The following is a 17,480-nucleotide window of genomic DNA, read 5'->3' on the forward strand; positions in this document are numbered from 1 at the left end:
TACACAAACTTATTTAGAAGTCAGTCCTTTCATTAGATTTGCTTCTATTTTTTAAAAGCTTCTAACTGCATATGATACCTTTATACATTATCCTGCCCTCTGTACCCAGATTTCATTCCATAGGTGACAGCCTTATTCTATAAAGCATGTACTTTATCTCTGTCTTCTAAAAATTTCTGGGAAATGCATATTATGAAAATATTTTACGTGGGTTTCACAATACTTTTGCACCAAAATAAACTTATTTTTAATTCCATTTTATACACACACACGAGTGCTTACATGTGCACAAGAAGAGAGAATCAGTCTTCCATTCACTGGCTTACCCCCCAATGCCTGCAACAACAGGGAGCCAGGAATTCCATCTGGGTCACGCATGTGGGCAATATGTACCCAAGTACTTGTAACACTATCTGCTGTCTTACCCCAAGAACACACTGATTGCCTCAACCAAGTATTCAATCTTTGTTTCTTATTAGCTCACACTAGTTTGTATAGAACATTTTAGTTAGGCTTTCTCAGTCATACTCACTAAGTATAGAACCTTGTCTTAAGGAGAGGAAATGTCTCTAGAATTGCTTTATTCATTGATAATGTTTATGATAGAGAAGCCACTCAACACCATGAAGTCTACATCGATTTCTGATTCTAGACAGAGGAAGTTCACTTTTGAGTACACCAGAAGATCAAGAGACGTTTTGAAGAAACCAACTGAATCTGATTTTGTAGTGAGACAAGGATAATGACGACAGTTCGTTGCTCCATCCCACTTGTTGTGTTCTTTCTGCTGGTAGTCAGACTCTGAAAGTTCTTTCCCTTCACTGATATGAGAGCATGTTGGAACAGTTACTTCTCAGTACATAGCAACAAGCAGTTTCCCTGCTTGATGCTTCTTCCTGGTAGCCCATGCACATGCCATTTGAAATTATTTTATGATTTTTCTGCTTCTCATGATGTTTTGAACATCTCCAAGGCATCCAAGTTTAGTGCTAGCCATTTGTGAAACTAGCAGCAATGAAGCAGTCCCATAATGTTTTTTTTGGGTTTTCAAAAATGCCATTAAATCTTACCAGGGAGCATGGCAATTTTGCCTTTCCACTGCCATCACTGTAACTCTTTATTTTTATAGCTGTCTAAAAAGTGAATAGCAAAAAGCAACAATCCTTTGCAATCTTGGTTGATTTTTCTCTTAGGTACCATTCTTGTAGTAAAATAAAGAAAATTCATAATATTTATAGCTGCAGCAGCAGCAGCAAATATTTTCTTAGTCTTTGGCCCCGAATAAAGCACTTGTACACAGATGTACAAAACACCAGAGCTCTGAACCCATCACCCCTTGCCATTCTTCAGGGATATCCTTTTTGATCCAAAGAAACTCACCATGAACTTGAAAGCCAAAGAGAACCTCTACTTGGAGTGGTTTGTTCAGTAATTTTTGTATCATATTCTTTTGTTCAGTAAAATTCCTCAGCTTTTATGTTCTCATTTGTTTTACTCTAATCTATATGAGTAGATGGGCTCTGTGAAAATGACAGTCTATCAAAATGCATCTCTATGTGGCTGTGTTCCTAAAAAATGAAATGGCATTCAGAAAGGTGTCAGGCTGCTTAGTTCTGTCATCCATGGAATGCTCAGAACTCAAGGAGCGGAGCTTTTCAGAATATTTTTCTGGCCACAAGATGCCAGTGTTGAACCATTTTTTTGTGTGTGACTGCATTTCCAGGGTGTAAAGAAAGTGTGCTCTTAAGGGGATAGTCAGATACACAGAGAACTTTTGCCTGCCATCCATTTTGGTTATTTGTATTATTTATTTACTTACAGAACCACAGGTTTCTCATGTGAGTAAAAGGGATAGACATCTCTGCTGACATATACCAGCACAGGAGAGGCAAACCTGGCAAACCCAGGCAAGGGCTGACTCAGCTTTGCCAGAAATTGTAGAAGCTGTTTCACTTGCCTACCTTATCTTGCCAAACTGCCTTGCAGCTGAATAGTGAGTGGAGTGACTAGAAATTGGTGCCATGCACTTAGGGAGAGAAACGGAGGGCAGCCTTGTTAAGAAAAATCTTTGAATCTAAAAAATAATCTGGGCCACACCAGCAGAATTACTATAATCCATCTTTTGATCAGTGACTTGGCAACATGAATCCTAAAAGCATATGCTGCAGATGGTGAATCAAAGTAACTTTGTTTATGATACATCACTGAAACTTGGCTACTGCACTTGGCAAAAGTCTCACCAAGCCTATGGCATGGCATTTTCAGTAACAAGCTCACTTACAATTCCTACGGGCCTAGACTATCTTCACTCCATGGGTAGAATGAGACAACGCACAGGAAAACTTTGGGAAAAAATCCTGTTGTTCCCAAGACGGTTTTCCAGGAAGACTGATTTTGTACCTCTTCTCAAACTTTCTGCTTGGACCGTAGTTCTCATGATGACAGGTGTGGTTGAGTAAAGCAGATTTTGTAAGTTTAGTTGTTATCTAAGTTGTTTCAGGAATAACTACTAAACATGAAAAGGAAAGCTAAAACCACTGCCATTGCCATGTTTCTGTAGCTTACGTAACTGAAAATCACCAATGTAAACTCACTGACTCACCTTCGCCTGAAGAAGTAATATCAGGGAATTTATCCACAAAGCTGAAAACCTTACACGGGTTATGAATGTAGGCCTGAAAATCAAATGTCACATGTTCTGCTACTTTCCAGGGCAAACAGGAAGCTTCCATATAGGCTTGTCTGGTTCTGTTGAACAGGCCTGTCTGATTCCACACCTCAAAAATCACCTCATCTGGACAAGTTGGTGTGATTCCAACATATACTCATTGCGAACACCAACACTCTTTAGAAACCTTCATTTGTAATGATAGTTTTTAATCAACTGTTAAAACTACAGAAGATAGCATAAGAAAGCAACGGACAAGAGTATTTACCAGGAAGATTGAATGTAGAGAAAGAGCAAGAACTGGGAGTGTGTGATGAGCAGCAGGGAGATTATTTGGCTTCTCTCTGCTGTTGCAGAGGACACACTGAACCAAAGGGAGGAGAATGGCACAAGCAGGATGCCACATGGCCTTCACTGCTCCCCATCTATTTGTGATGAATACAGTGTGATATGGAAGAGCAAGGTTTTTAAAAAGTTAAAGGGTGAAGAGTCAAAAAGCATATAAATACACTTTTGGAAAAGGCTTTGTGTTAGGAGCAAAGGAACAGAGAAGCACAATGGGCCTTGTGCAGTTAAGCTTAGGAGGCTGCAGTAGGACCTCTTGTGGGAGGAAGGACTGCGGTGACGCGTCCTTAGCCCCACTGCTTTCCAAGTGGGCTTTGCTGATGTCTAGCCCATTATGCTTCCTCAGTCTACCAGATAGCCCTTGCCCTTTCTCTCCCAACAAGAGCTGCAACTGCCTATTTATGGGTTACTTACTTTTCTTCCCCAAATCTATTCAGTACTATGAATTGAGCTTTTATAGACAAGGAGCCATTCAGCAGATGGAATTTCTATCTCTCTGTTTCTCCTTGTTTTACTGTAACATTAACTTTCAAATAAATAAATCACTCTGTAAAAAATATGTGGGATATAAATAGTGCTTTCATATTCTGATTTCATTTTTTTGGGTAAATTCAAGTGGTGGGATGGTTAATTCCTTTGATAGGTCAATGTTCAGCTATTTGAGAAATCTCGGTTGTCTTCTGTAGTGATTGTACTAGTTACATTCCCACTAACAGTGTATGCGGTTTCCTTTTTCGCACGTCCTTGGCAGCATTTATCCATTTCTGATATATGGGTGATGACTGTTCTAACTGGGGTAGGGTGAAACCTCACTTTAGTTTTAATGTTCATTTCCCTGAAGGCGAGTGATGCTGAGCATTTGTTTTCATGTATCTGTTGGATATTTGTGTTTCATGCTCTGAAAAATTTCTGTCCATGTCCTTTGCTCATGTCTTAAGTGGATTGTTTGTGTTGCTGTTGTTGAGATTCTTGGGCTTCTTAAATACTTTCGCATGGCAATCTGCATTTATTTTTGGATATTAATTTTTTCTGTCAAATATATAGATCGCAAATATTTTCTACCTTTGTGTCAGTTGCCTCTTGGTTGAGTTACACAGCAAATTTGAGTCTGCATAGTATGTTCTGATTTTTCTCTTAATTCCTGGGAAGGATTGCTTATAATCTCTTGGGTGTCAAGAGAACAAACCAATTTTAAATTAAATAGCACTTTTTGGACACTTTTTATATCTTGGCTTTATTATGAAAATTATTCTTGGGCTTCTAGTCATGAATAAAAGTTTCTATTTGAATATAAAATATTCATGTATTCTTTCTGAGAGGCTATCAAGAGGAAGTTACAGAAGTGGCAAATAAACTAATCAAGTGTGATAGGATTATAATGAAGTAAATAATTCTTGAAAGTACTCTTTGAGATACTCGAAATGTGTGGTCTCCATATACAACCTAAAATAACTCATATCTACTGTTTTATGTGTTTCTAATTTCCATCCATTTTTAACTTATTTATTTTATTTCTTTGTAGATAAAATGACCAGAACATTACAGGTGTTACTGAAGGTTGTACCTGAAGAAGACTGCCACAAAGAATGATTTAATGCAGTTGAAATCGTGACAATCTGCACGTGTGTAAAGAAACAACATGGGATAGTTGTTACTTTTTATGAAAACCCAGAAAATTGAAATTTGATGTGAATCTAAAATATTCAATTGTTTATGTTACTGCATCAAAATTAATGTCTAAGAAATTTTGTAATGACTCCACATAGTTATAGAAAACTAATAGACAACTGACTCATGAGTTCACTTAATTCTTGATTCTAAGGGTGAGAAAAAAAGCTAAGAGAATGATCAGTTACTTTAATGGTCATTCTCTGCATTATATTATTATTAAACACCTTCAATTTGAAGACTGAAATATTTTCTATATATATGAATTTATAAACATTTTATATACTATACTAGACTATACTGGCAAGTGTTTTTAAGACTTCTAAAAACAGTATGTACCATTGTCATGACAAAGAGAGTAAAAAATATTATTTTTCATTGGAATTTTATTGCTTTCTTTTAGATGATACCTTAGTGACCATTCATCTGTTAAGTAATTATACCTAGAGCATTTTGAACAAAGAACAACAGAGGGAGTATGTTTGTTTTTCTTTATTTCATTAAAAGAGAGCTTATGAGAAATGTAGCAGTTAGTTTTTAGTAAAAATTTTTGAGAATTTATTGTGTTAAGTATTTTTATATCATTATCAGGAAGTTTAGTGATTATGTGCCATTTAGTTGTCATATCAGTTGGTTTGGTCATGAAAGTTGATAATGCCTCTTTTTTTATATTTTTGGTAATGCTTCTTAAAACAAATATAATTGTGATGTTAAATCCTTTTAATAGTACCACCTATGTCACTAATAATGTACCCTTGATGAATATATATGTGTGATTGTGTATCTATATATATTTATATAATTATGGAAGCAACAAAGGAGAAATAGTCAATGAGGAACATATCCAAAATGGCCAGTTCATGCTTATAATCATACCATCTACAGTAAATAACTCTCAAAATTCCTTTTAATTTCATGGATGATTTTTATATGGTGATGGGTTTTGATTATTTGTGTATTTCCTTTATATGTCTTACATGCTGCTAAAACAGTTCTTTGGATAAAATTGCTCAAATTAATTAAGAAAAGGCATATATTTACATGCAAACTGAAGGAAAAATGTCATAGCTAAATAAGATTTATAATTGATGTTTCTAGAGATTTCCCATTTCTGTATCTAGGCTTTGTTAGTAATTTCCTCACTTAAATTATCACTCAACTTGCAAGAGATAACTGATATTAAGATTATTGCAAGAAGAAAAAAAATTCATAGATGTTTGTGTGATGACATGTACAGTGCACAGTAGAAAGCACAGTGGAACTTTTGAAGGACACTAGCTTGGTGATGAAATATTTTCCCTGCAATTTACATCTACCTGTGATTAAATGGTTAGTCATAGCCATCTTTTAAAATTTGGTCATTTCCAAATAGGAATTTTTAAAGTAATTACACTGATTAAAATCACAAAGAGTAGACATTGAGTTCAAGGACAATTACAAAAAACTGAAATGGTGATTTATAATTTGAAGCAATTCCAATTTATTGATTTCAGTTTTGATCCTGATGACATTTAATATATACCCTGAATTGATGATTTTCAGGACAAATTTATTACTTTATAGCAATTTATTTTTAATAGACATATGTATATTTGAAAAGCACAGAGAGAGAGAGATGTTTTATATGCTAATTCATTTCTCAACTGAGTGCGTCAGCCAAGTCTGCACCAGGCTGAAACCAGAAGCCTAGAAAAACGCTCTGATCTCTCACATAGGTGCCAGGTATCCAAGCATTTGGACCAGCTTCTGCTGCTTTCCATTTGCGTTACCAGGATCGGGTTCAGAAACGTAGTAGCTAAGACTTGACCAGGATGCTGGTGTTGCAAGTGGTGGCTTAACTTTCTGCACCATGATACCTACCTGAACAGTTTGATTTTATTTTATTCTATTAATCTTATCTCATCCTATCATACCCTGTCTTATCTTATCTTATCTTATTTTGCTCTTAACTCCAGGTTTTTAGAGTTTATCTGTAGTCTACTTAAAATAAGCATTTTAAATTTCTCATCATCTGTATGTTGCTGGGGATATATATATATATATATATATATATATATATATATATATATATATATATATATATATTCCAAGCCCATTGGTTTTCTACATGCAAACTCTTCAGCAACTTTTTTGTCCAAGGAAAAATATGTTAAAGTCTCATGGAGGGGTTTATATAGCTCTTCATTATTGCTGAAATTAATGTACTTATATTGACAGCTCTACATTGGTCTTATTTATTTGACTATTTTTATTCTAACATCATTAACAAACTAACTGAAAAACATGTTGATTTTGCTTATTTTCAAAGGGGCTTTTGACATGGTTAAGTTTCTACTGTCAATGAGATCTTAGTTTAAAAAGTCATCCAGTGATTTAAAAAATGGTGATGTGATAGAGGTTATGTATATTTCATTTTATTTGATGGACACACCATGAGATGACAAAGGATTTCTTTTTAAATCTTTCCTCACAGTGCTATTCTGACCTCACTTTTAAAGTGTTATATTATTTACCTTTGATCAAATTAAAAAATCAGACCACTATAAATGGCGATTTAGTCAGCTGGCAATAGGATCTGTTCTTACTTTTCTCCAGGAAATGGAATATTTGTCCTAGAAAAAATGGCTGATTCCAGTTCCAAACATAAAAGTCAGAGGTGTGTGGTTACTTACACAAAGCTTGGAAACTGAAGGTGAAATTACTGGGAAATTCAAGACAGCATACGATTGGAAGTAGCATTATCTGAGTGTTATGCAATCTACCATGCAATTTTATTGGAAAACATAATTTTCTTCTGTACAAAGTGGGTTTCACAAATATACCCTGCAGTGTCCCTCACTCAGAAATGCCCCTTCCAAGTTCCTTTAATATTTCGTAGGAATTTTGCATTAATTTTCTTGAAGAAGACCAATAAAATTGTACCTTCTCTGGCTCAAGTAAATCTGCACCTGTCCTGTGAGCGAAGTGAAATAACCCCCATTATTTTTCAGTTAGTAGTAAACATAGGCATTTTTGTATATAGTTTAAGTATTAAAATTGTGAGCTAATTCAACTATCTTTAAATAACTGTGAGTTACTTCTTTATTATGTGTTGCATAAAAAATAGTTTCACTTTTGTCAAACTTCATTTTTATTGGTAGAAATACAATAAATAGGATTCTAATGGTAACTGGTTAATTTGAAAGCAATACTCACAAAGAGAGATTTGGTATTTGAATGCAAATGACTCAAGAAATTTTATTTTACTTGAATATAATTTTGCTGTATTTTACCCAAATGATATGCAATAAGTTGATGCTGATGAGGTTTATGCTTCCATTTTACTTTTCAAAAGATTCAAAGAATCAAAATATGTTAATGTGTAACTGCTGAGAAACCCTTAGTAGATGCAAATTAGATTAGCTGAAGAGTCATCTTGATAGTTTCTGTTTACATTATTTATATATCACCAATTAATTCCCTTAAATATTTTTAACATAACTATATATACATATACATATGTGTATATATATATATATGTGTGTGTATGTATGTGTATATATATTTGTAAAATACCTAAAGGTGTGATCTCTAGTACTGTACTTACAAAGCACATTTGAATAGTCAAAATTTGGAAGCAATCTATTCTTCCCTTTGTTAAATCTTCTCAAAGGATTTTTTTAAATTATTATTTTATAAGGCGGTTCCATTGGCTCTGGGGTTTCTCCGCTCCTTTCCCCAAAACCTCTCCCACCACTGATTTTTTTTTTATTACATATTATTATATATAGTAATTTCCACGTATTACTACAGTAGTACAGTAGTACAGTACTATAGTTCTTCATAAGCAGTCACATGCCCATGATTCTGCTATGGAGGCATAACCTTACATTGTAACTTTGGACAGTAGCAGTGAGTCTAGTGTTCTTTGTCAAGACATACCTATAACAGTTTCTTTGGGAGTTAATTTCTGGTTTGGAAGTAGAGATGCACACTGCATTGCAACTTCACAGCTGTTTATGACAGTTTCTATTACACAGTTACTGGGTTTAGTCTTGAATTAAAAGCCATAAGCCAAATCAACAACAGAAACAGTAATAAAAAATTTACAAATTGACGTTAAACAACACGCTATTGAATGATCAATGTGTTGCTGAAGAAATGAGAAAGAAAAAAAAAAACTTCATGAAGAAAAGGATGTTACTGAATGACCTATGTGTCACTGAAAAAAATAATAACAAAAAGCTAAGAAAAAGGAATTTTTGAAGAAATAAAATTAAAAAATATATATCAAAGCACATGAGATCTAGCAAAAACAATATTAAGTAGGACATTTATAATATCTCCCTCCATTATCCTCTGTATTTTGAAGTAAAATGATCTATCAAGTGTAGAGTACTCCAACTTTCAGCTCTTTACATGAGTCATGACACTGTTGGCATAGGCAATGATAGAAAGTTTAATATTCTGTTGTCTAGGTATATTTAGAAAGTTCACTGGGGGTCTATTTTTATCCAACTGTAAAAATGCCTTCTGTCGATTTTGTTTGATTCCTGGCACTCCTGTCTCCACTACATCCTTAGTTTGTGGGATGACAAGTGAATGTTTCTTTACATAAGTTTTCATTTTGCATTCTTGATAGAGGTTGTCTTGTATTACAGCAAACATTTAATATTTGTCCTTTTGGGACTAACTCATTTCACTGAACATAATGATTTCCAATTGGGACCATTAGGTTGCAAATGGTAAAATTTTGTTCTTTTTAGTAGCTGAATATTATTCCATAGAATAGATTGTCATAGTTTCTTTATCCATTCCTCCTTTAATGGGTATCTAGATTCTTTCAATGTTTTTGTGATTTTTGATTGTGCTTTAATGATACAGGGGTGCACTTTGCTTTCTCATGTGTATGTATCAGTTATTTTGGATACACTTGCAGGGGTGGGATTGCTGGGTTATTTGGTAGGTGATTTTTCATTTGCCTGTGTAGGCTCCATACCAACATCCATAGTGGCTGCACCAATTAGCAATCCCCCCAGCAGTGGAGTAGGGTTGCTTTGTGCCCATATCCTCGCCAGCAGGTGTTGGTAGCTTTCTGTATGTGTGCAATTCTCACTGGGGTAAAATGGAACCTCATTGTGGTTTCTATTTGAATTTACCTTATTGCTAGGGAACTTGAACATTTTTTTCATATGTCTGTTAACCATTTGAATTTATCCCTTTGAAAAGTGTATGCTCATTTCCTTTACCCATTTCTTAACTGGTTTGCTTGTTTTGTTGTTATTATATTTCTGGAGTTCTTTATATATTCTGGATATTAATCCCCCTATCTGTAGTGTAATATGCAAAGATTTTCTCCCTCTCTGTTGGTTAATTTTTACTTTGTTGATTATTTCATTTTCAAGCACAAATGAGAGCTTTGCTGGATGTATTATTCTATGTTGACAATTTTTTTGTTGTTTGTTTTAGGATCTGGAAAATGTCACTCCATTCTCATTCTCTTCTTGCTTGAAAGGTTTCTTCTGAGAAGTTGATAGTGAGTTAGTTGGTTTTCCTCTATATGCTATCTGATCATTATATATATATATATATATATATATATATATATATATATATCGATATATACATATATATATATATATATATATAATTGTTTCAGCATTCTTTATGTTCAGTTGAGAAAAGCTTGACAACGTTTAAGGTTGTGTCTGGGTGAGGATCTTTTTGGGTTGAGTCTGTTTGGGATTCTCTGCCCTTCCTGTATTTGGCTTCCCCTTATGTTCCCAATGTTTTGGAAGTTCTCTTTTATATTTGAATTGAATGCTTTCTGCATTCCTATCTCTTTTCCCATTTCTTCAGGAAAACTTATGATTCTGATATTCTATTTTCTAATAGTGTCATTCAGTTCTTGGATCGTTTCTTCACTTTATTCAGCTTCTCCTTCATGTGTCTGTTTAATTGCATGTCCTGGGATAGGTTATCTTTCAGTTCTGATATTCTTTCTTCTGCCTCATTTATTCTATAGGTGAGGTTTTCTGTCTTTTAATTTTGCCCAGTTGTATTCTTCAGTTCAAGTGTTTCAGTTTGGTTCTGTTTTATAGTTTGCATCTTTATAGTTTGTTGTGATATATTCTCTAAGTTCTTTGAATTTTTGATTTTGTTTCTCATCTGAAGAGTTTTGTAATAATTTTTTTTTTTATTTTGGAACATCCTCAATGTCTTCATCCTACAGCTCTAAGTCTGGGATGATCTTTTGCTCCTTTTTTATAGAAACATTATTTTACTCATTTTCATAGCTTGTTCTACTGTTGCTCTTTCCCCTGGCCTTTCAGATCTGTGGGTTTTCTTTTCAAACAAATTTTTGTCTATGTTGTGTTTGTGACTTCCGAATTTGTGGGTAGGGAAGCTTCGGCCTCAGTCTCTGCACTCAGTGCTGTTCTGGCTGTTTCCCTGAGCTGCTTGGGCAGTGACCCTCCCTGGCTAATCCTACCTGCAGTCTGTGCAACAAGTGGCTCTGCAAATTTATTGCTGGTGCCTCTGCTAAGATTGCTGTTCTGTTCTGAAAATTAGCTTTGCCAGTAGTTTCCCCTCTACAGTTACAGGGGATTGCTCAAGCGTGCTACCAGGAGGTTCCTGCTGCAGGTGTGCATGCCCCTGCAGATCTTCATGCTCCCATGTTGGGTATTGGGCCTTGACTGCTGGGTCTTAATGCTCACCCAGGCAAATTAGTCTGCACTTTCCTTATGTTTCACTCTATGATTCATGCCCTTTGGATGTGGGATGGGTACTTTCTTCCTTCCCTCAGTGCTGCCCTTGTCCAGATCACCCTCCAGTAGCTCACTCCCCAATGCCTGGCTCACCAGTGACATGTCTGCTTTTCTCTGCGGTGGGATAGGTCAGGTGGGCCTATTAGCTTTAACTCAACCTTGCCTCCCTTCACCAGAGTTTTGTCCTAAGGCTTTTTGCCTTGCCGTGTCTCTTTTGGAGTAGGGAAGGGGCTTCCACTGGGAGTTCCCTTTGGGCTGGCTCCACATTCATCAGTCCTTTGGACAGTGGGATAACCTCCCATAGCTCCCATAGTTCCCTGGGCCCACTGTCCTCCTGGGCTGCTGGCTGCAATCTCTGCAATTCCAACAGCTGTTCTTTACACATCTCTACTTCTCTCCGTTGGTCTCCAGGGAGCTTCAGTCACCCAGGCTGACAACTTTCTTTTACCAGCTCCGCATTCCACCTGACTTTATCTTAAGTCTCTCTTTGCACTCTTGGCTATACTTCCTACCCTGATTGGCCATCTTTCAACTCAGTCTTCTCAAATTTTTTATTGCCTAAAAATAAATGCTATATTTTTAGGTTGGTATAGATGCACAAAAATGTGAATCATGCCTTCAGAAACATTTCACCAATTTTCTGTATGTCATGAGATACCATCCTTGTCTATAATCTGATAACTATTAATTTGGTTTTGGTCCAATCTCCACTATTTGAGTGAATTAATGATAACAGCTTTAATTTTGACATTATGTCTTCAAAAAAAGGAATAGATGTTGATTAAAATTTATGCAGTTTCTTAGATTAACTCAATGAAACATTTAGTCAATTCAGACTGGTTTAAACCAGAGCTTCCCTCACCCTCGTCTTCATTACCATTGATTTTAAATTGCATAGAGGATGCATTCACCTCTAAATAACTGCCAGGTGCATGTCTACCTTCTGGTGTATTTGGATTAATGGTACATTTCTATTAGCAATAATTGCTTTCATGCCTTTGTAAGTCATAATTCTCTCAAGAAACTGTGGAGCGTTGGGTATCGGAGAGCCATACAGATGGCTACCATGGTCTGAACATGAACCTTTCCCTCTACTTACACAGTGCTGAGTAAAAGAAATAAAGGATATCTTTCAAGTGATTTTATTTATTTATTAGTAAGTCTCCTTACTATGTCCTTGTTACCTCTTGTTGAAGCTTTTGCTGAAAGCTAGATTACTAAAAAAAGAGAAGGAAGGAAAAAAGGAAAAAAGGAGGGAAGGAAGGAAGGAAGAAAGGAGGGAGGAGGGAGGGGAGGAAGGAAGGAAAGAAGGAAAGAAAGAAAGAAAGAAAGAAAGAAAGAAAGAAAGAAAGAGAAAGAAAGAAAGAAAGAAAGGCTGCTATACATTTACCTATCTTTCTGGAGTGGTTGTATTTTGAGCACTATATGCATCAGGAGATTTGTACAGCATTTTTGGGAAAAGATGTTAGTCTTTGGAAGCTAAAGTTGTATAATTGAGTCAGGCTATAAATGATCAGATTTAGATATGGATTGTGAAGTTAGACCTCTCACATTACTCATAATCAACCTGATTAGATACAGGCTTACTCCGCTTACAGTGGAATAAGTACTGCCATGTAACACCAGGAAAAATACAGTATGATCCCCAAGTTGTAATTTGAGCCGTCTTATTTTAAACATATCATTTATTCCAAATTGCTTATTTTTATTCAAAATATGGAGAATGTTAAAGCAGAAAAATAATTTAGAGAAATAAAACATTGTTTCAAATGACTGGGCTTATAACAGAATAGGAACAGTCTACATTCAACAACTATGTGTATTAATTATTTCAAACACTAATCCTTAGTACTTTAATGCAATGAAGCCAACAATCAATATACATGACTATGGTTATTGCACAAACCACCAGAATCCTCCAGCAACCTTAAATGATCGAATGCTCTCCTTGGAGAAACTTGTAGTAAACAGTTTTGCCATGTGAATGTTATTGCTATACATCTGGAATTAAACTTTCAATACCTCTCAAAACTGTGTTTGTCTTTGATATTATTTGTGTTTTGAGAGTGGAATAACACTTTACCCTTTTAAGATAGCCCCAAGAATATATAGACTACATCAGAATATATTTTACTTCCCAAACTAGGTTAATTTAAACAGTTATTAGCTCCAAATTTCTCTCTTTACTGTGGATTTCCGTACAATAGCAGTGAGTTGTTAATATCATTTCTCGAATGTTTGTAGACTCTAAGTTTAAGCCTCAGACATGTTATGAATGCATCAGTTACTGCTGTCAAGTACATTGTTTTCTCCCTATGCCCAACAGGGTAGTAAACATGGACCAAAAGTGTGTTTTTATGATGTTGACTGTTGGATACCTGTGTTGCATCTCTTGGGTTCCTAACTGTCAGATACCTGGGGTTTCTGACATAATAAACATATGTTGAGATAAAGAAAAAGACAAATGATATGAATGTTTGATGAACTTAATTTATCTTTCGTTTCTGACAGGACTAGGACTGTAGATTTGACAGAGCTTGGTTTTTTATGATCGAGTTCGTTACATGGTAGTGATGCACTGGTCGAAAAAGTTTTAATTATTGACTCCAAATTCAGTTTATGGCATCTATTTTGTGTTTTTCTTGTAAGTATATCTGGAACCACTTTGTGAAAGTCAGTTTTGAGAGCTTTGTCTAAAAGTTTGATTTAATATCTTTTTTCATTTGTGAAGGAATGAAAACATGTGCGTGTTCATACTAATATATCTTAGGTACCATATACGGATAGACTCTTTTAAAATATTATGTTCTGTGGCGAATTTCAGTCATATGCAGCAATGGAATCAGGTGGTGGCTGATTACTCATGTGGGTTTTACTGGCAGTCATCTCTTTGATGTGGCCTTGAATTACAGCTCACAGAGCAGCTAAATCTCTAACCTGGGTCTGGAATTCATTTGTCGTGACTGTGGACCATTGTCCAAATTGCAGGGTCATGATAGTTTTGGCCTCATGAGCTAAAATGCAGGGACATATATATCCAGGTGGATAAGAGTGAGCTGCAAATTCCTAACTGGTCTTCATCTCTGGCGGGGTTTCTCCACTGTGGCATTTTTGGTAACAAAACTTTGTAGGTGTTTTGGGTGCTTTATGAAATTGTAACACAATGTCTTTTGTCAATTGGTAAACTCTTAAAGAGAAAAATTGCTTTTCTGCATCTACATTCCAAGCATAGTTAGGGCTGTAAGGTATTAAACTATGAAACACAGTTGGAGCAGTGGGACTTATATTTGTGGATTGTGTTGTGATTCTTAGGGTTCCTTGGCACTGATACATATACCAGCATGAGCTTTGTGAAATAAAATGGATTCTTCCACGCCTAAATGATTTCCCTCTGGGGAGAGTTCTGGTGTAGCAATCCCACTGCCAGATGGTGTTTATGGGCTATTTGTGTAAGTGGGAAAATGCTATGAAGTAAGTGTGCTTTCATCTGATGGAACCTCTTGATGCATATGATTTGTATGGAATAAATTTTGGTGCAATATGATATCATTCAATTTTGTACTGAATCTAATTTCATCATAAGTTTGTATGTATATATATCATGCTTCTAGTTGCTCCCACCTTTGTATATCTGTTTTGTACATATTTTTACTTAAAATGTTTTAAATGGAAATTTAAATAGAAATTTGATAGTTTCCATAATAAAGATTATAATGTACTTATTTGTTGAGCAAAATTTTGTTGAGCATTGTTCTTTAAATAGATGATTAACATTGTTGCAATTAAACTTACCTCACACTGATTCTATATATTTTTGGGAGCACACCATTTTATTTCAGTGTCCTATACTCCAGACTGGTGGCAGAGTTCGAGTCCTATAGACACTTTGCTTCTTCAACATCTACAAACAGCTGACGTCTGCTCTGAAATATCTAGCTCGACATCTGTGTTCACTTGTGTACTTTCAGAACACTCTCAATCTCTTGCTTTTAACTGATCTTGTCTCTTGTCTTTTTAAGTCAGTCTTCCATATATTTCCCCAGCAAACTCTTCCTGGAGCACAAACAAGGTAAAAAGTACTTTCCCATTGAATTCTGGATGGAGAAATTAAAAATTCTCCAAATAACACAGCTTTTTAGAACCTCTCACCCTTATTTCTTCAGATTTTCACATTCTCTGTACAATTTTAAATGTCGTATTAGAAGCTCCATAAAGGAACGATGCCATTGTTTCTTTTTACATGCTGTAAATCTTACAGAAAATTATATTTCTTCCCAATTCTCCGTCTTCTTACTCCACACAGAGTAAACTTTTATGTAACACTCAACGTTGAGGGAAAAATCAGTTATAGAACTTTCCCTCTCCTCCACTGAGGACCTGGCATTTGAGCTTCCTTATCATATGGGTACATCTTTTGGTGAAACTCCGTGTACACTGTGGTCTAACTCACTGGTCTCTGCCTAAGGATGTGCAGCTTTTGTATTTTACTGACAGAGGCACAGTGGATGTGCAAATAACGCTTATTAAAGCTATACATCCAAAAACTGAATGCATGTATGAGTGACTTACTCGTCAGATTTCATGATCAAGTTCCCTTCGAAGCAGTTTTGGTGAGGCGTGTCGCTGTATACATGGCTAAAATTCTTGCTTGCTACCACCGGGATCCCACATGTATATTGCCTTGTTTCCGGCTGCTCCACTTCCTTCCTGCTACAGTAGAGGATGGCCCAAAAGCCTTGGGAAAATGTGCCCACCTGGGAGACCTGGAAGAAGTTCCTGGTTCCTGGACTCGAGTCAGCTTACCTGCAGCCCTTGCGGCAAGTTGGCTAGTGACACAAGCTCTTTGGGAGGTGAGCAGTACAGATAGCAGACACTGATGAACTTATTACCAGTTTGACTACTATGAAATGAAGCCAGACTTCAAAAAATACAATGGAAGACAAGATTCAAGTTAAAAGTATATTGCTTTGGTAAAATCATCACGCTTATAATTTTCATTTGTAATCTGAACTCAATCAGTATGCCCCCCCCATTCCCAAGTAATATTCTAAATGTTGTTATACTATACTTGTATATTATATATACAACACATTCGATCTTCTAAATGTCAGTCCGGTATTTATGGGGGTCCCAGGCTTGCAGCCACAATGTTTTCTCAGTGAAGAGTGCATTTTGTAGTATTGATACTTGTGTCAGTTCTCTTCCCATAACATTTTTACTTCAGAAAACTACCACGCGTGTAATTTTCTTCAGATACTGCATATCCACTTTTTACATGTGGTTTTCTTCAGATACTGCATAGTCACCTTTTCTGGAAAAAAACATGTTGTGGTAGACAATCAAGGCTAATCTTGGAACAGTTTCGTTTCTTGCTTATCAATGTCAGGGTTGTTACTAGCAGTTTGAAGAGCTGCTTCCCTCTGCATTCATCTCAAACACAACATCTTCCACTCTGCCTCTCAGCACAGGAATGGATGAATGTAAGTTCTAGTCTCAGGGTTGCCGTAGCAACAATCTGTCCAATAGTCACATCTTGTACAACTGTAACAGAATAGTCCCCGGATTTCTTCATATGCTCAAAAGATGTCATAACCTGTTCAGGATTGATGATTCCATTCTCCATCAGCTGGCCCAATACCTTAAAAACGAAACAAAACAAAGTGAAACAAAGCAAAACTCCTGTACTGAAGTGAGCGGTACAAAGAGGCCTCAAAGGAAGCCTTATTCAGGATGTGTGGGAGAGATGACTGGAGAAACTGTAGCTGTATTCTGAGTCCAGTTTTCTTCTCTGAGTAGGAAAGGATCTAACATGGGCATCTTATCAGGTGTCATGTTGCAGTTAGAAGAAGGAGGCCTGGTGGTAGGTGCTCCTCTCCAGGCACAGCAGACCCTGGCCTGCCCAAGCACATGGTAGAGGATCCGGATCTGACTTCAGAGCCAGCCCCACCTCCTCCCTCCTTCACCTGTGCTCATGCCAAGGCCATGGCAGGAACCCTGGTCTAATGTGGGCAGTGCCAATGCTCCCACACAGCTCTGGCCTCCTGGCACAGCTC

General features: G+C 36.2%; 1 protein-coding gene and 1 pseudogene across 1 annotated transcript in view; one reads left to right on the top strand and one right to left on the bottom strand.

The window, feature by feature from the left end:
* SLC7A11 (solute carrier family 7 member 11) overlaps window positions 1-4,679 on the top strand; it is a 76,388-nt gene extending 71,709 nt beyond the window's left edge. The window contains exon 12 of the mRNA XM_058666679.1: window positions 4,536-4,679. Within this exon, the coding sequence (XP_058522662.1) occupies window positions 4,536-4,603 (68 nt within the window). The 3' untranslated portion in view covers window positions 4,604-4,679. The remainder of the gene's footprint in view (window positions 1-4,535) is intronic.
* A 12,027-nt stretch (window positions 4,680-16,706) lies between these two features.
* Window positions 16,707-17,259, bottom strand: LOC101518946 (glucosamine 6-phosphate N-acetyltransferase-like; annotated as a pseudogene).
* Window positions 17,260-17,480: the final 221 nt, after the last annotated feature.

This window comes from Ochotona princeps, chromosome 7 (genome assembly GCF_030435755.1).
Source record: "Ochotona princeps isolate mOchPri1 chromosome 7, mOchPri1.hap1, whole genome shotgun sequence".
NCBI lineage: Eukaryota > Metazoa > Chordata > Mammalia > Lagomorpha > Ochotonidae > Ochotona > Ochotona princeps.